Source organism: Lutra lutra, chromosome 12 (genome assembly GCF_902655055.1).
Source record: "Lutra lutra chromosome 12, mLutLut1.2, whole genome shotgun sequence".
Taxonomy (NCBI): Eukaryota; Metazoa; Chordata; class Mammalia; order Carnivora; family Mustelidae; genus Lutra; species Lutra lutra.
Window position 1 is genome coordinate 68,167,761 of NC_062289.1, and position 18,285 is coordinate 68,186,045.

Consider the following 18,285-nt stretch of genomic DNA (forward strand, 5'->3'; position numbering starts at 1 on the left):
GTTCAAACCCTTCTCTCTAAACTCATTCATAGCTACCCCAAAAGAATTTTCAAAAGTGATGGTTTCCCCAAATCAGGACACACAGCCTAGGGAATGCACACCAGCCATCTGGAATTCTCAAGATCTTCCTAATCAGCTTAATCTTGCAGCAGATTGAGAGTCCAAGAGGCTATTTCAGGGATGTCTTATTAAATCAGAAGCTAATCATGCACTGGGTGTCAAGAGAGCACAACCTAGAGAAGTCCCGCACTGGGGGCAAGGAGCCTCACACCACAATTTCACAGCACCAAATTCCTTCCTTGTTCATTCAACTCTGTCTTGGACCAGTGGCTTGTCCATTCTAGCCTCAGTGTCTTCATCTGAACAAAACTAAGAAAGCATTAAAGTTCACAGCATCCTTGCATGAATCTGGTTATAAAACCAAAAAGCCAATGTTTCCATTAATTGGTGCTCTATGACTTTTATCCCCAGCATAATTAGGTGGAGAGTCCAGGTTCTTTCCTCTTCAGGTTTACTTTAGGTGATCCCAGAAGAAAATATTTTCCTCTGTCTCATTTACCACGGGTCAGCCTAGATCCAGGCTCTCTCAGCTCCAGACACATAGCAGAACAGCCTCCTTTAAACACATTCCCCTCCCTTTCTTCCCTCATGGAAGGTTTTAAAAGTCTCCTTTATGATTATAATTCAGTGCAGGTTGACTTTTTTTGTTTGTTTGTTTCTAAAAAATGAAAATAGTTCTACTTTCACACTGGTCAAGGAAAAAATTATGATAGAAGTTGTTCAAATAAATAAAGTGTTTTAACATAACCAATGTTATTCTAATGACCCTCTTCTGGACATCTTGGCCTACTTACTACATATATCCCAGAAGGTAGAGCCCATTAATTTTCATTCCCTCCCCGGAATACAGTAAACATTTGTAAGGATTAGTTGAGGCAATGAATGAATGAATGAATGAATGGTATATTCATGTTTAATTTCATATGAATAGAATTGCATTATATAATCAATCATGTGACCTGCATTTTGCTTTCAAGTTTTACAGACATCATCCTTTTAGTGTACCAATTGCAGTCAGTCTGAAGACAGCAATCAGATTATGAAAATAAGCATGGGCAATCTTCAAAGGGATCACATTTTCGTGCCCCCCCTCTGCTGTTGTCATCACCTACCCCTCTGAGCTAGTCTCTATTCTCAAGTTGGCCAAACACTTTATCAGGATTTGCACAGTCCTTCTCTATGCTCAGAACCCTATGTCCAGGATCCTCTTAAGCTCCTAAGGTTGCTTCCTGCTCAGGCCTCAGACAAGGATCCTGAGCAACCAGGAGGAGCCTTGCCAGCCTTTGTAACTTTCCATATCAGCCCCCTTGTTTTCTTCAAAGAGTTAGTTACAACTTGCCACTTGAAAACAATATCTTCTTGTTTGGGGCTTTTGTTTATTTTTTTTAGTTTTTGCTCCAAACCTTATGAGCCAGAGACTGAGTATATCTGCTTGAGGCTTGCATCGGCACCACTCAAGGACAAATGTTTGTTGAATGAATCCAGAAGATCAGAGGGAAGGAGAAGCTGAGTGTCTCCAGATTCAAGCTGAAAAAATTGAGTTTTTTAGTCAGCTCTGTTCTAGGTGAAGATCATAGATCGACTGGGGTTCAAGGCAGTAGCCTCATTTGTATGTACATATGTATTCATACATTAATTTGTCTGTGTAGCTTACATAGCTCCCAGGCATGGGGATATCTGGGGGAATGGCAGGGTAGATCCAGGAAAATTACGCAGCCTTTACTGCCCTGTTGCTCTCAGCCACCACGACATTCCTGTGGCCCATGGTATCAGATTTAGGACCACTTGCATGGCAAGGACACAGTGCCAGACTCAGTACCCACCTCCCCCTCCAGAAAAACACAGTCTCAGAGTCTGATGAGACAGAATATAGATCCTCAGGCCAGGTTGAAAGAGGCATGGGGCTGCCTCCTTGCACTTTTTTTTTTTTTTTAATTGAAGTACAGTCGACCTCCGCGTTGTTCTTAACCCCTCTCTCTTCTCTTCACCAAGAAAGACTCCTCATCCATCTGGGACTTGCCATCTCTCCAGAGGCCTTACTTTTCTTCCTACAAACATACCGGCAGGAAGCAGGTGCCCAAACCTGACACAAGCCTTGCAAACATTCCGCCTTCCAGTTTCCCCAGTGCTGCCCCCTGGTGACCGGGAACACAAAATCCCAAGGGTGAGGGCACACCTCTGAGAGAACCAAAACACCAGGCCTCAGGAGGAGGGGGGCGGGGGGGGGGGGTGGCTTTCCATCTCTCCTCAACATCCTGGACCTGGTCCCTCCTCACGACGGCCCACTCATATGTTCAGCCTTCGGTCTAGTCCTGACTTTGTCAAAAGGTATTTGTTGGTGAAAGAGGGGAAGCCCTGCCTTTAGGACTAGTGAAAGCTGAAGTTATTTGAGGATTGGAGGAGGGGAGTAGAGCAATCGCAGGAGTCTGGCTTCTGAAAAAGCTCTGTAAAACCAAATCCAAGGAGGCAAGTGAAGAAAGCACGCTCTGGAAAGAGGACAATCTAATCAAATCCTGACAGGGGTCTCCTCTCCCCCAGAGGGTACTTAAATGGTAAAGTCCAGGTAGCACAGAGCATTAGACAGTTCAAGGGCAAGGACGTCTTTTTTAGTGTTGGGCGAGGAGCCTCGCTCAGGGTCCAGCACCCCAAACCCCACAGAGAGAAATAGGTCCATAAGCATAGGCCCGGGGGAGGGGTTAGAAGGTGGGGAGTTACAGACCCCCCCCAATCCCTCCCTCATTTCCTTGACCCCCATCCCCCATTCCCCACCTCCCTTACCCCATCCCACCCTCCATACCCTCATCTAACCCCATCCTTATCCTCCCTGTCCCCGACCCCCACTCTCATGCCCCCCCCCCCAATTCTGGCACCTGGCACAGTCAGGTGGGCGTAGGCAACAAGCACCACCGCTCCCCACCTCCAAGTCCCCGCGCAGCCTATGAAAACAAACCCCTCCTGGACTCCCCGGGCAACCCCGCTCGTGATCCTAGGATCTCGTGAGATTTCGCCCTCAAGAAAAGAGAAACCAGGATTGGTCAAATAAGGCTGTTTCCGGCGGGCGAGGGTAGGGCGGCTTGGGGAGCTAGCGGCCTTCCTTTCCCTCCAGGCTCCGTGAAGGGGAGACCACGTGGCGGGTGCGCGGTCTGGAGAAAACGTAAGTTCAAACCTTGGATCCTCCTCTTTCTTGTGGAGTGACCTTGGACTAATCGCTGGTAAACTGCCCTCCCCCCAACTCCCACTTCTTTTTTCCATCTGAAAAGTGAGTTTTCACAACAGAGGTCGGAGTGAAAACAACGTGCTGCTTCTGGCTCTGGGCAGCCTCGGCTACCTGCTCCTTAGGACTGATCGCGCGTATGAGTTGCAGACGTAACAATTCATCGAACTCGGACGTCTGCGTTCATTGTTTGCTCTCACCAGTTGGACGGGTGTGCAGTTAAAATGGGGTGGCTGCTCTAGGAATCTGGTCCCTAAGGAGGTGCCGGGGTATGGGGGGGAGGCAGAAGGGATGGAACGTGGGCCATGTCCTCGAGGGAGGGGTTGCTTTTGACAGAGCACAGGGTCTGTCATTCCAGTTGTTCTCTCGTTCAGCCCATGGGAAATTGTTGGTCAGATTTGGAGATTAGAGGAGATGCCCACTGAACGGGCAGGGTCACGTCTCCGGTTTTCCATTTCCTCAGCAGTATTCGCAGAGATTTTCATAGGAGCCCGTGGCTTGCTAAATATACATGTTAACACACAGCCTCTTTGTTTCTGGAGCATTTTGGTTCTTGCTCTCAGACTTGGGTAGACGGAGGTGACTGAGAGGATAGGAGACCAGGGAAACCAAGTACTGGAGGACCAGAGGCCAGTCTGAGCTGGACCAGAGTGGACAGAAGACATCTTAAGGTAAGCTGGTGACCGAACTGTCTCTCAGATGTGTTAAGAAACCCTTTTGTTCCCTTTCTTCTTGTCATCGAGGAGCTGGATGGAATCTGCGTCCTGAGGATGCTCAAGAGGGAAGATGCAGGAGTAACCTGTATACTTCCCAGTCATTTCCCCAGTGGAGCATTTGTCCTGCTGTTTTGTTTTGTTTTGTTTTGTTTTGTTTTTTTAAGATTTTATTTGAGAGAGAGAGAGCATGCACACAAGGGGGAATAAGGAGAAGCAGACTCCCTACTGAGCAGGGAGTCCTATGGGGAAATCAAACCCAGGACCCTGAGATCACGACCTAATGCCAAAGGTAGATGCTTAACCGATTGAGCCACCCAGGTGCCCCGGTCCTGTTGCTTTCTTATAAGAAGGAGCTAGCTCTAGTGTGTTGGGGACCCCATTCTCAAAGCCATAGTTATGTTTAGAACCTCTGCTTGGAGTGAAGGAGTTAGACTGGCTACAGACACCAGACACTTAACTCCTGTTTGGTGTCAAGCAGGAGCAGAGTTTTGGTCACTTCCATGTGGACTTGGACCCCTGAGGGTAAGAGGTCCCTTGAAAGAAAACTCCTTCTTCTTAAAAGAGAACAATAATAGTGCCCAGCTAGTCCTCCATCTAAAGCCCAAAGCAGTCAGGGAGGCCATGTGGCCTGACATGGAGGTGGAGAATGGATGGAGGCCCCGGGCAACCTCGTGCATTGGGAATGTCAGGCAGCACATGAGTGTTCGTGACACCAGAACACCTAGTTATAAACTCCAGAATTACTGCTGCCTCCAGAGCAGGAAATGATGACCTTCTGTCCCATAGCCACAGAATCTGAGAGTGTCTGTGTCAGAACAGACTGGGCCCTGGACCTTAAGAGGAAGAGGACAAAGAGGAGAGGTCAACATGAAAGCCATGACTTCAGAGGAGTTTGGGGCAAAGGGAGGAAAGGATCAACTCTGGGCTGCCTGAAGTTCCCCTCCGTAGTGCCCCTCACCTGTGCAGAGAGCAAAGAGGATGATCAGAGCATGACCAGGCCATGGTAGAGATGCCCCAGAGCTCTGCCTCCTGTGGCCCCTCTGCTTCTCTGGCCTCCCTTCTTATCCATTGTCCCACATGAAGGGGAGGCCCACATGTGCATCTGTGTGCCTCACATCCTGTGAGTGACACTCCAGCCGCAAATTTTCTTACTTGATATAGCCAGGGATATGCAGGGTAGGGAGATGTGTCCTCCCAGGAATTGTCCTGAGCCTGCTTTACTGGGGAGACAGAGCTGGTAAGCTGAGGTGCTTCAAGGCCTCAGGCCTTTCTGATTTCTTCCTGGGAATATTGCACCCCTCCCCAACCTATCCTTCTGGATGCCTGGCAGGGCCCATGGCTCTCAGCAGAGTAAAGACCTGCTGACTCCCTGGACTGTGGTGGGTGATGTCTGAGTAGAGACATGTTCTCTGACCTTGTCCATTGCTGACACACATAGAGGGTGGAATGTTCCCATTTTCAGGTGGTTTCTCTAGGCACATTCCCATTAGGCTGGCATAAGTGACAGCCATATAAAGCCCTGGACCAGCAGCCAGGGGCCTTATTCCTCTGCCCCCTCCCATGGCCTTCTCTGTGACATGGGTGCAAGTATATCACCCTCTTGAGTCTCAGCTGATGTATATGGAAAGGAAGAATCAGTCTTAGCCCCCTGTTAGTGATATTTCATGTTTTAAGAGAGAAACTAGAGGCTAGAGAAATGAACTACTTTGATAACTTCCAACTCTTTTTATTCATCATTGTGATTCTAAATCCAGCTTCAAACTCACATTCTCCAGTTCCCAGAGAAGTGTGAAGGGAGAGTATGACTGTGACAAAAGGATGAAGATTTCTCAGAGGAAGTGATTCTGGCAGAAGTCTTCACACTAAAGGAACTCTCTCAAAAATATGTCATGACATTGGAAGCATGAAGGAATAAATATTGGAAGTCTATCCAAACTTAGAAAGCAGCGTGACAGTTCTCCAGGGCATAGGAAAGGTGCTCACTCTGTACCAAAAGTTATATAAGAAGAACCATAAGCAATGTTAAAATTACTCTTGATGCATTTTTTTGCAGAGAAGTAGTTTAATTTTCAGTGTTTAAAATCAACATACTAATAGTAGTTTTGCTATTTTATTAGTTTCTTAACATATTTATAATGAATAGAAAGAGAATTCTTAATGGTTGGCAAAAAACAGTTTTTGAATGGCCACTGAAAAACCATAACTGTGGATTCTTTTTATTTTTTAAGATTTTATTTATTTGACAGAGAGAGATCACAAGTAGGTCGAGAGACAGAACTTTGTGGATTCTTAAGAAGGCTTTATGTAGTTTCATCTTGCACTGTCATTTTTATGGCCCAGCACTACCGTGCAAAGCAGTCAACCTCTGATTGATTTGTTTTTCAGCTTGCTGCTTTTTCATTTGTTTGCTCAATAGAATGCATTGTCTGTGGCATTCAGTAAATGTTTTTGAGTAAATCAAGGATTAAGAATAGAAAGTGTATCTGGATATGGGGAGGAAGGGTTAGCTGGTCTGGAGACATTCCTGTGAACATGTCCACCCTGCCCCAGTGCCTCCTGTCAGCCCTCATCTTAGCGCATAGGGGATTTTTCCCACCAAGTGTAAGGTCTGTGTTCCTGGAACCCCGAGGATCATTGCTCTCACTCTAGTGGAACAAACCCCAGTGGAAAGTGCCTGATAACCTGTTGTATCTGGTTTTGCTCAGAGCCACCATGGCCTTCTTATGGCTTAGAGTGAAAGGTTTGAGGACCCTTTGGATGACAGGGACATAGTACCAGACCCCTTTCTCTCTTTCTGTTTTCAGAAGCACAGTTCTCAGTCTGATGAGGCTGTGAAAGGTAAGGAGGCTGAAGAGCAAAATCCCAAGAGCTGAATGCTGAGGCTCGAGCCCTCTCCTCTTTGAATCTCTCTGTCACCTTTGCCTCCAGGATTAGTGCTTGCCACTTTCTCTCCTCCCCAGACTCTCCATTGGACTGATTCTGTGTCCTTGAGCTAAAGGGACACATACACACACATAGCTACTGGCACCTCACTCAGGGCTCCAGTGCCCCTGGGTGGTCTCAGACACAAGTCTCCACCCTTTAAGGGACACAGCTCTGTGGGTGCCAGAGGACTGGGCCTCCTGCTGTGCTGACATTTCCTCCTCCTTCATGCTGGGCCCCACATTGGATGTTCTGGGCCATACCCAGTTCAGTTCCTCCTTCTGCTTCCCAGATTAGAGTGAGTCCTCAGCTTCCCCTTCCCCCATCATGCCTCCAGAAGCACTTCCCCAGGAATAACTGGCTAGAGCTAGAGTGATCAGGAGATCGGGAAGGTCCTCCTGGTGGGGAGGAAAGAGGGACAATCTCTTGTTTAGGTCTAGATGTTACTGGATCTGAAGTGAAACCATATCTTGTTGAATACAGGAAGGCGCAGGGAGGTCCAAGAGAGACCTTCAGTTTTTAAAAAGGCACAGAGAGCAAAATATTTCAGGGTAAGGAGAGATGTGACACCAGAGGGAAATTTCAGAGATGAATTGGATACCACATGAAATCTTGTCTGTCCAAGGGCTGCTTCAAGGGAGCCTGAGGTGGGCTGCTGCATTAGGACTGGGCTCCTAGCTTCTCATTAGCCTGCTGACCCTCCAGACCAGCAGAGTTGAGGTCTTTTCTCTGGAACTCAGGAAGGGTCTTCTTCCAGCATTCCTGGAGCCCCTTAGATCTAGAAAACAGATGGGCTTATTTTCTTTCTGCACCTTGTGGCTTGTCATGTTCTCTGATTATCATGCTCAGTAGAACTGGGAAAAATTCCTTGATTTTGGTTGATACAATGGGAAGGTATTCCCAGCATGGCCACACCCCAGGCTCCAAGAGAGGTGGGCTGACATTCCAGGGACACAGAGTGCTGCCCAGGTGGCACAGGGCAGATGTATAGAAACATTCTAAAGGCCCCAGTAAGGTAGATGATGCTCTGCGATCCCAGTTGGAATTCTGTGAATGAAAAAGGTGGTTTCAGGACACCCACTCTAATGAGCTCAGGGGATGCTCTGGCCTAGGTAGCAAATGAAGACCATGAGAAAAGGTGACCAGGATGCAATTGAAACATTCTTCAAATTCAGACCTTGGCTGTGAGAGTTGTCCTGAGCCAGTCCTGATCTTGTGCGGGAAGGACAGCCCTTCATATAGATGTGTTCCCAGTGCTCCTGCTTCCAACCCCACAGCGTGTCCCCTGATCCAAAGGCTCTGCATGGAGGTGGACGGAGGAGTAGGACTTACCTCACAAGGGAAGGATGTTTGGCTCATACTAAACATTTTTAGATCTGAAGACAGTGGTCACTTCTGCCTCCTTGGATCTCCTAGACCCTGGGTTCCCACAGACCGTTCCCAAGCTTGGACTTAGGCAGTTGTCCTGTTTCGCTGAGGTCCAGTTGAAGTCTGTCAGTCAGGTGTCTCTAACAATGAGATTGTCCATCCACTTGGTGAGGCAGATCTTCACCAGGACAAACCCCTTGCCTGAAGGTGTCTATCAATTACTCCCTCCGGGGAGTGGGGTCCCGATTCACTGGGCTAAAAATAAAATTAACAGTGAACTTTAAATTTCCTGCAAAGGTTGAGAAGTTTGGATGAAAAGTTCCAGAGCACCGTTTCTGTGCTCAGTTACTGCTTAGTCATCAGGGACATTTACGATTATCTCGTTACTAATCTCAGTCTCTTGCAGCTGATTGATAATGGTGATTGTCTGCGGGCTAAAATGCCCATAGAGCACATTCTAGTTTAACCTTATTTGACACAAAGCCTGCTGATATGGGTGACAGAAATTTGGAGAAAACAGTCTCTATGATGATACTAAGTGGATAGCATCCTTCAGAGAATGAATCCCAATCTCCTCACCAGTGGTATAGAAGAATTGTTTGGGCATCATAATGCAAGGGTTAAAGAATAGCCTGGAGAATTCTTTGTGTGGAGAGGTTCTCTGTGTTCTAAAATGTCAGAACCATCAATGTGATCCAGCCCAGCATGGGAATCATCCCTAAATTTGGCAGATACTTAAATGTCAAATATAGCTTCAAATTCTGTGAGGAAAAAGTGTTGGTATTTGGGTACTGAGCTTAATACAGAGAGAAGGAAAAGTTTTATTCCTGTTCCTAGTGGCACTGTCTCAGAAGAATGGGAATAATAAAAAAGCTGGATAGGGACATCCAGCTGGATAGGGATGGGACCAGAAGGGACTTTTTGAAGCTGTATTTATATTAGTTGTTTCCTAGGAATGAGGAAATGACAGTTGTCAATATATACTTCAGAAGGGGCCTTTGGAGATCACATTTGGGGCCAAAGCCCCTGGGAAATGCCCAGACTGGCTCTGCCTTTGAAGGGTCAGGATGTGGAAGAGGACACTTGAGCCTAAAGAGGAAGTCCTCTGGTGGCAGCATCTTGATGACAAGGAGACATGCATTTAGCTCATGCTTATTTCTCTCCCTGCCTTTAAGAGCCCAAAGAGCTCATGACTCTAACCCCTCAGTGGCTGTTAGAATTTGACTAGTCGAGTTGTGGGTTTGGTTGCCAGTAGGGTTCTGACCTCTCTGTAGCCCAGATTCCTATGTTGAATCTTCTCCATCCATTTTGCTGAGCTGATCTCAGCCTTCTGGGAGGAAATCTTCTAGGAAGAAGAGTGGATAGCCTCCCTGCTCTTGGGTTTAAAGTAGCCATAAAAGTCTGAGATCCTCAAACAAAATTAAATGTATTTTTCCTAGTCTTGGTTATTTCCCATGGTCCCATTACAAACAGCCTTGCCCCCTCCCTTTTCCTGGCCAACTTCTCGTAATTTTGACCTGACTTCCTTCAGGGAAGTCTTGATCCTCAAAATCTGGAAGACCAGCCACCCCTTAATTGTACATCTGTTCTTCTATGAATGCACACATGTTTTGCAGTTTTCGGTAACAAAGTGTAAGTGACTACTTGATATTTTGGAATTTTATTTTATTTTATTTCTTTTTCTTTTGGGTTAACACCACTATCTGCATAAAGCTGTCTTAACTTGAACATTTGAATTATACTGATGTGGCCAAAACTCCCCCAAGTATACCTCCAGGTTGGTTTTATTTTCTTTTTCTCTCATGAATGGGGCATATTCTTCAGTCAGTTGTATGGAGAAGGTAAACTCAATCTGGATTAACTAGATGGGGATCCAGTGATAATAACATCGTGCTTTCAGTTGAAAATTTAAGCTAGGATCTGAAAAAGGAAGGTGTAGCCAGAAAAGATAATATAGCTTCTGAGGAGCCAGAGGTGAGACCCTGAAGTCTGAGCAGATTCCTCCCTGCACCATACACATTTCTGGTGAAGCAGGAGCCCTAAGCTTGGGATGCTGCCATCGTACTGCCCTCAGCCACATAGTATGAATGAGCAGGCTTTGCTTTTGCCTCAAAATGCAGTTTTGCCTTAATCTCAGAAATTTTGATTTCTGCTTTGGTGTATGCCATTTTATAGACATTTATGATATTTCTTAACCAGAGAGATTTTGGGGGGAAATGAAAGACCTCTGATTAGTTGGAATTTTTTATGACATTTTAAGTATTTAGTTTTTGTTCAGTAATTATAGTTCATATAGTTCATTGTTTTGTGGTTTTACAAGTTAAGCTTTTTTAGAAAAATAAGAAACTAAAAGCTTAAATATATCCCACAGGAGAAAAAAATATTTTATGGAATAATTTTAAAAGTGGAGGCTTTGTTCTGAATGTGAGCTCTGTATTCTCTTAGTAATTCTCATATTTGTAGGAGAGACATATAATAAAATTGTCTTGAAATAGTATATATTTTTTTCATCCCCAACTTCCATATGCTGTAGAGTACTATTATGCTACTTTTACAGTTGAAAATTTATGGTACTCCTTGTCCACATGTTCCTTAATCTTTCATGTCTGGGTTATTTATTAGAGCTGAGAAGGGCCTCATTTTGGGCCACGTGATAGTTTCTTATTTCTGTATATGTGCAGTACTTGGGATAATCAGCAACTTTTCCCTAAAAGGGATGGGGTCGTTTTTCAGGTTCCTCAGTACTAACTCTACAGTGGGACTAGAATTAAATGTTGCAGTAGCTGGATATGGTATGGGACCTGTGGTGATCTTGCTCCCCCATCAAGGCCTGGAAAGATGAACATCTAGAGCCAGCAGGGGCAAAGCTGTGGCTTTGTGGCCACCTAGCCAAGAACAGAATTGGGGTAAATGGAGGACTCCCAACTATTGCCAGAGAGTGACTTTGGCCTTGAGTTGGTTTCTCTCAAGGATGGAGGGATAATGGGGTTGCTAGCACTCAGCCTTGTTCCCTGAATATTTCGCCAGGATTCTTTTCGGAGCAGATTCATCAGGATGAGCATGCCAGCCCCACCCAGACTTCTGGACCTGGCAGGTCAGAGCCTGCTGAGGGACCAGGCCTCAGCCATTGCCGCTCTGGAAGTGCTGCCTATGGAGCTCTTCCCACCACTGTTCACGGCGGCCTTTGCTGGGAGGTACAGCGAGATCCTGAAGGTGATGGTGCAGGCCTGGCCTTTTACCTGCCTCCCTTTGGGGGCCTTGATGAAGGAGCAGCAGCCCCACCAGGAGACCTTCCAAGCTGCACTCGATGGCCTTGACGTCCTGCTTGCCCAGGAGGTTCGCCCCAGGTGAGGGTGATCCCATAGCCTGGGAGGGCCCTGGGGTCCCAAGCAAGATAGAGATGGGTTCATGGGAAGGTGCAAAGCCACAGGGTGGGCCAGAGGCTTTTGTGAGGAAGCTCAGAGAAGCCTTGGGGCTATCTCTGGGGTCACTCTAGGAACAGGCTATAGAAATGAAAGGCTGATTGAGATGCAGAGGTGACCAAAGGAACAAGTTGTCCATCTTCTCCTGGTGGCACTTAGAGGTACTGCAAGTGGGGACCAAGAAGGAAGGATCCCAGTAGCCCAAGGAGCCACTGACATCCAAGGGTATGGAATAAAAGTGCAGGTCAGGCATCTGGGCCTTGCCTCAATCCTGAGACTCAAGTCTTATTCCCCATTGATTTGAAAGCATCTCGGTCTGTCTCCTATCTTCCGTGCAGGAGGTGGAAACTGCAGGTGCTAGATTTACGGAAGAATGCTCATCAGGACTTCTGGACCGTGTGGTCTGGGACGAGGGCCAGTATGTATTCCCTGTTGGAGCCAGAGGTGGCCCAGCCCATGAAGAAGAAGCTAAAAGTGGATGGTTGCAAGCCAGGGCCCAAGCCACCCTTGGCTCCTGTGGAGGTGCTGATAGACCTTTGCCTCAAGGAAGGTACCCCTGATGAGTCCCTCGCCTACCTCATCCAGAAAGTCCAGCAGAGGAAGGGTCTGCTGCACCTGTGCTGTAAGAAGCTGAAGATTTTCGCAATGCCCATACAGAACATCAAGAAGATCCTGAAAATTGTACAGCTGGACTCGATCCAGGATTTGGAAGTGAATTGCACCTGGAAACTGTCCACACTGGGGAAGTTTGCTCCACTTCTGGGTCAGATGGGCAGTTTGCGCAGGCTCCTCCTCTCGCACATCCACATGTCTTCCCACACCACCCCGGCGAAGGAGGAGCACTGTGTCAACCAATTCACTGCTCAGTTCCTCAGGCTGCACCACCTTGAGGAGCTCTATTTGGACTCTATCTCCTTCCTGGAAGACCGTCTGGACCAGGTGCTCAGGTGAGGGATTGTGAAGTTTCTTGGCAGTCCAGCATAACCCCTTCTTTATTTCAATAAATGATAATGGGCATCTTCCATCGACAGTGCCAGATGCAGTATGAGTTTCTAGAAGGTCCACACACTGTCCCTGCTCTGTCTCCATGCATGTTGTCAGATAACCTCCCAGATAGAGGTGGGAGGTATGAGCTAGGATAAATACTATCCAAAGGGGCTCCTAGTTAGGAATCTGTATAAGGGGGGCTCTGTGGCGGTGAGGACATCTTTGGGAATTCTTTCTGAGAAAATGATGTCTACATTATGATGATCAAAAATAACTAAACTTGAGAGTGTTGGTGAAGGGAAGGCATATCTGACGTAAAGTTTCAGATCATAAGTTCTGCGCTTGGCAGCTTTGTCAACCTGAGTCTATCCCTCCAAACCTGCCTCCAATTCCCTCTCTGTAAAGGGTTGCTCTGGGTTCCACATAAGGCAATAGGGTGGGAATGCCTGATTCTGGGGGGCGGGGGGTGAGGGGAAGGGAGCAGGAGTGAAGACTTGCGGAAGGTGATAGCTGGTACGTGGATGATACAGTGATCTATGTTAGGCCCTGCAGGTGGCATGTTGCCAGGCCTTGCCCAGTTTAGCTCTTTGTGCACATCTCCCATTAGCCTCATCAGAAACAGGTACCAAAGACTGGGGTCATAGAAGCAGCCAGAAGGAAGCCTGAGTTGAAAGCATTTCTAGTCCTGTTTCCCAGTACCAATTCCTTTCCTTACTGGAGACATGGGGCCAGGCTTCCCTCCAAGTGCCTCACATTGTTGGATTAGTTGATACTCACAGCACCTCTGAGGGACATGCTATGCTGCATTTGACAGCACAGGGGGTACTTGAGATTTCCTTTACTTGACCAAATCACCCAGAAAATGAGTAATGGAGAAGAGACTCCCCTGAAACTTGGATGGACTGGAGTCCTTTTTTCCCCAGGTGGCGTCCTGGGGCTTGACCGTCATCTGTTAAAGCCCTGGGTCTGGGTGTAATGGGCCTATCTTTCCTTGAGGCCTGAGTCATCCCCATGTCCCTCTGCCCACTACCTCCATGCCCCAGAACTAACTGCTTTGTCTCTCCCCAGCTGCCTGAAGACCCCCCTAGAGACCCTGTCAATAACTAATTGCCTGCTTTCGGAATCTGACTTGACACATCTGTCCCAGCACCTGAACGTCAGTCAGCTTAAGGACCTGGGTCTCAGTGGGGTCAACCTGACCAATATGAGTCCTGCACCTCTCCAAGTTCTGATAGAGAGAGCCTCCGCCACCCTCCAGGACCTGGACTTAGATGAGTGTGGGATCATGGACTCCCAGTTCACTGTCATCCTGCCTGCTCTGGGCCGCTGCTCCCAGCTCACAACCTTCAGCTTCTGTGGAAACCCCATCTCCATGGCCGTCCTAGAGAACCTGCTGCGCCACACCATCGGGCTGAGCAAGCTGAGTCATGTGCTGTATCCAGCCCCCTTGGAGAGTTACGAAGACGTCCGTGGCACCCTTCACCTGGGCAGACTTGCCCAGCTGCACGCCAGGCTGAAGCAAATGCTGCAGGAGTTTGGGCGGCCAGGCATGGTCTGGTTCAGTGCCAACCCCTGTCCTCACTGTGGTGACAGGACCTTCTATGACCCAGAGCCCATTCTGTGCCCCTGTTATATGCCTGCCTAGCTGGATATACACATATCATAGGCTTTATTCTGGGCACAGAAGCCCAGGGTAAGTGTATCTTAAAGCAGCACGGAAGCCACAGTTTCAGAAAATCTGCCCCATGTGAGCAGGAAAAGGAAAGGTGATTCAGCAGGTGGGGGGGATGTTGACTTGGGAGTTAATAGGATCTTTGGAGAGATGCATCTTCTAGCATTAGAAATATGAATCTGAATTTCTAGAGGGAGATTCGGGTTTGGGCGATAGATGTGGGAGTTACCCCTGCCTGAATGGTTGTAAAGACATGGTCAGAAATAAAGAGAACCTCAGTGTCAACCATCTGGTGTCCTCTGTGCTCCATGAAGCATATCTCCAGTTTAAACCTCAGGAAACTGCAGTTCCTGATTAAACAAGAAGGCATAGCATCCATGATGCTCAGACACTAAGCTGGGTGAGGTTCGGCCCCAGGAATTCACAGCACCATTTATCATTCCTCCATTTGGCTCCTATCTCTGGCAAACTTGTTACTTCCTCATTTAATTTCTATGGCTGTTTATGCAGTCAACACATACAAAGTGCATCCTCAGGACCTGGAACATACTAGGAGGTCAATAGCACCACTGCAGGAAAAATGCTTTTTTAACTCTGCTAAGACTCTGGACTTGAGCGCTCCTCCCCAATGGATCCAAAGTCTCCATCCCTGGCCTTTGGCTGTACCAAGGTAGGGCTTTACTGTGTAAAATTCAGGTCCCCAGTACTAGAGGGGATGTACACCCAGCAGATGAGCTGGACTGGGCCTTACCAGCCCATCCTATCTTCCCACCAGGTCCAGTCCTCTCTCGAATTCTATTAGTTGTGGTCAGTAAAAATATCTAAATTTCTTTTAGTGGAATGGTAAAATCATATAGATACATGACATTGGTTTAGTATTTGTTTCCCAAATTAAAAATATGACCTCTTTTTGCAGGGACTAGGTCACATCAATGTGAGTTTGACTTTCCAGAAAATCTACCTTCCTCCCTATCAAAGGTAGTAAGCCAACTCTGAGCAAGGAAGATGCGGTAGATTTGGGTCCTAAGAATGAATAAGCAAACCCTTACTATGTCTTGGGGAACATTTGGTTGGAAGCAGGTAAATGTCAGACTTGGGAATTGGGGTGTGGAGGGGACACCCTGTGAGACCAATCATCCAAATGAAGAGATGATGTCACATTGTGGGGTCAGACCCCATGGTCCATGGGAAGCTGGCTGTCCAATGAACAAGAGAGCTCCCTGTCCCCACATCCCTGCATCCTGGCCCTAGGCTGCCTCGCCTCCCTCACTGCATGGCCTCCCAGAGATATACCTGGAGAGAAGACCACACAAGGCCCAGGGCACGGCTCCATCTGCACATTTCCTTGAGCTTAAGCAAGTCAGCCCTGCTTGCTCTTCCACTGCTGCTCATTCAATGCTAGTCATGTGTGTGCAGGGGCAACTGCACACCTGTGTCTGCACATGGGACACTGTACTGGCTGGGTATCCACACCTTCCTCTTTTGCCACACACAACTGGCTCTCCAATCTCTTCCTATAGCCGTTACCCTCTTCTGCCTTCCAGCTTCCTATCCTACACTCAAAGAACCAGAAATGCGCTCTTCAGTTTGGGAAACACATTTTGCCTTTTCTGCAGAAAACAATCTGTGTAATTGATGGAATGTACCAAAAAGGGAGTTCAGGAAAATACCTCATTTTTTCCTGACATGCACCTTGCCCTAGCATCCCTCACATAGGCCCAAGTTACAGGGACTAATTTCCAGAATGGGAAACCAGCAGTTCTAGGATTTGAGGAAAAGTTTACAAAAAGGACAGGTTCTCTGGGAGGAAGATTAAAAAAAAAAAAAAAAGCATCACGTTAATTTGGTGTTGGGCTCCTAGGTCACAAAATAGAGACAATACTCTGTAATGACATGGTGAGATTTACCTATGGACTAATATGAAAATCATGCATTGGTGTGCCCTGGTTATTAATGGCCTCATGCAGGAGAGTGATGATTATAGAATTATAGAAGAGCAGAAGTCAACAATGCATCTTGCTTTTTATTTTTTTTTTAAGATTTTATTCATTTGACAGAAATCACAAGTAGGCAGAGAGGCAGGCAGGGGTGGGGGAAGCAGGCTCCCTGCTGAGCAGAGAGCCCAGTGCAAGGCTCAGATCCCAAGACCCTGAGATCATGACCTGAGCTGAAGGCAGAGGCTTACCCCACTGAGCCACCCAGGCGCCCCTGAATCTTGCTTTTTAAAGCAGGCTGTCATACAGTCAGGACTCTATCTGGCCTGGAGACCTCATCTGAGGGAGAAATCTGGCAAGATGCTTTACTCAGAATTTAGACTTTGCCATCAAAATATTCCAAGAGACATGGTATCAAGACAATGAGGTTTTTAAAAGCTGGGATTGGTTGGGGAGAGTGCTCTTCAGTAAGGAAGGCCATATAAAGGGCTTAGGGAGGTAGTGACTGCTGGTGGTAGAGGGTCCACACAGATGAAGTCCGTGTTGGGGAAGATAGGAGTCTCTGGGTCATTAGAAAGTGTGGCTTTCTAATTGCTGACTTGACCCAAAATACAGATCAATAGTAGTTTTTGTTTTTTTTTTTTCTTTTTTAAGGGTAGGCTCCACCCAATGTAGAGCCCAACACAGGACTTGAAGTCAAGACTCTGGGATCAAGACCTGAGCTGATATCAAGAGTTGAACTCTCAACTGACAGAGCCATCCAGGAGTCCCCTGGATCAGTACTACAAATCCAGATTACTGCTACTACTACTGTTAAGGGCAGGGGTGTGGCTGTACAACCAGAAAGAGAGAGAAATAGCCCAGACTCTGCCACTGACATGAAATCATTGTAAGAAGCATATTTTCAGCACCTAACCAATCTTGTATCTTCCTGGTGATCTTGGGCCACGAAACTTAAAAAGACAAATCAACAGAGCAATGGAGGCCCCTCAGGCTGAGCTGAATTCTGGTTGAGATTCATTTGCTGCTCCGGAGAGAGAACTTCAGCATTGAGAGGAGACAGACATGGGGTTCTCACAGGAGGGAGGCTGATGGTCCAGACACCTTAGAGTTGTCAATATTAATTTAGAAAGAGTGGAAGGACCAGGGAGAGGTGACCCAGCATTTGGACAAGCATAATTTAATATCATATGATGAGACAGGACCTCAGAGGGCTGGAGCACAAAGCCACTATCCACAGGACTTTTCTTCAGTGTTTTCTTCAATAAATCTTCCAGTCTTGAGAAAGAGCACAGACACAGGTCCCTGCATCTGTGTCATGCTCAACTGCAGACTGTGGAAATGTAGACTATCAGCACTGTGTGGACTCTGCATGCCAGACTGAGTTTCATATGGAATGCACAAGTGCCTGGTGGATCATAGGGTGTGTCAGATCTCTGCAGGCCTCACTCACTCATGGCCCTGGTGAGCATCTGCTTTATTCTAGTCCTTATTTTAGTCCACAGGTTATTCAATATTTGGAAAATTAATAGTGCAGAGGACCACAGGGGAAGGGAGGGAAAACTGAGTGGGAAAAAATCAGAACGAGAGACAAACCATGGGAGACTTTGGAATCTGGAAAACAAACTGAGGGTTATAGAAGATGGGGTAACTGGGTGATGGGTATTAAGGAAGGCATCTGTGGTGATAAGCACTGGGTGTTAAATGCAACTAATGAATCGCTGAACACTACATCAAAAACTAATAATGTTTACTATATATTGGCTAATTGAATATAATTAAAAAGAAAGAGAGAGAGAGTGAAACCTCTCTTGCCTACCACTCCTTAGAGTCCTGTGCAGACCCAACAACAAGAGACCTACCTTCTGTTCCCAACAGGAAGAAGAGGATGTTTTACTACCATAGCAGGATGAAGGAAGATGCTCTCCTCCCTCCTTGGCAATAGCCCAGCCAACCATTGACAGTTCCAACTCAGGTGATGGGTATTAAG

The 18,285-nt window shown here is 47.0% G+C and overlaps 1 protein-coding gene across 5 annotated transcripts; it reads left to right on the forward strand.

Moving 5' to 3' along the window:
• Positions 1 to 3,109: 3,109 nt before the first annotated feature.
• Positions 3,110 to 14,809, forward strand: LOC125082610 (melanoma antigen preferentially expressed in tumors-like). 5 transcript variants are annotated; one of them, XM_047698402.1, is made up of 6 exons: positions 3,110 to 3,214; positions 3,838 to 3,945; positions 9,994 to 10,057; positions 11,308 to 11,627; positions 12,041 to 12,649; positions 13,758 to 14,619. In XM_047698402.1, exons 3-6 carry the CDS (start codon positions 10,025 to 10,027, stop codon positions 14,332 to 14,334), a joined length of 1,539 nt encoding a protein of 512 aa, XP_047554358.1. In that variant the 5' UTR covers positions 3,110 to 3,214; positions 3,838 to 3,945; positions 9,994 to 10,024; the 3' UTR covers positions 14,335 to 14,619. The 5 variants fall into 5 exon arrangements, with proteins under 5 accessions (XP_047554358.1, XP_047554362.1, XP_047554360.1 ...); XM_047698404.1 differs by lacking the exon at positions 3,110 to 3,214 and adding an exon at positions 3,254 to 3,272; XM_047698406.1 differs by lacking the exon at positions 9,994 to 10,057 and having other exon boundaries at positions 13,758 to 14,808.
• Positions 14,810 to 18,285: the final 3,476 nt, after the last annotated feature.

Excerpts from the sequence above, each read along its gene's own strand:
- LOC125082610 (XM_047698402.1), top strand. The coding sequence starts at position 10,025 with ATGTGGCCAAAACTCCCCCAAGTATACCTCCAG. Across the intron at positions 10,058-11,307 it reads TCCCCCAAGTATACCTCCAG|GATTCTTTTCGGAGCAGATT; the intron begins GTTGGTTTTATT and ends ATATTTCGCCAG. Across the intron at positions 11,628-12,040 it reads GCCCAGGAGGTTCGCCCCAG|GAGGTGGAAACTGCAGGTGC; the intron begins GTGAGGGTGATC and ends TCTTCCGTGCAG.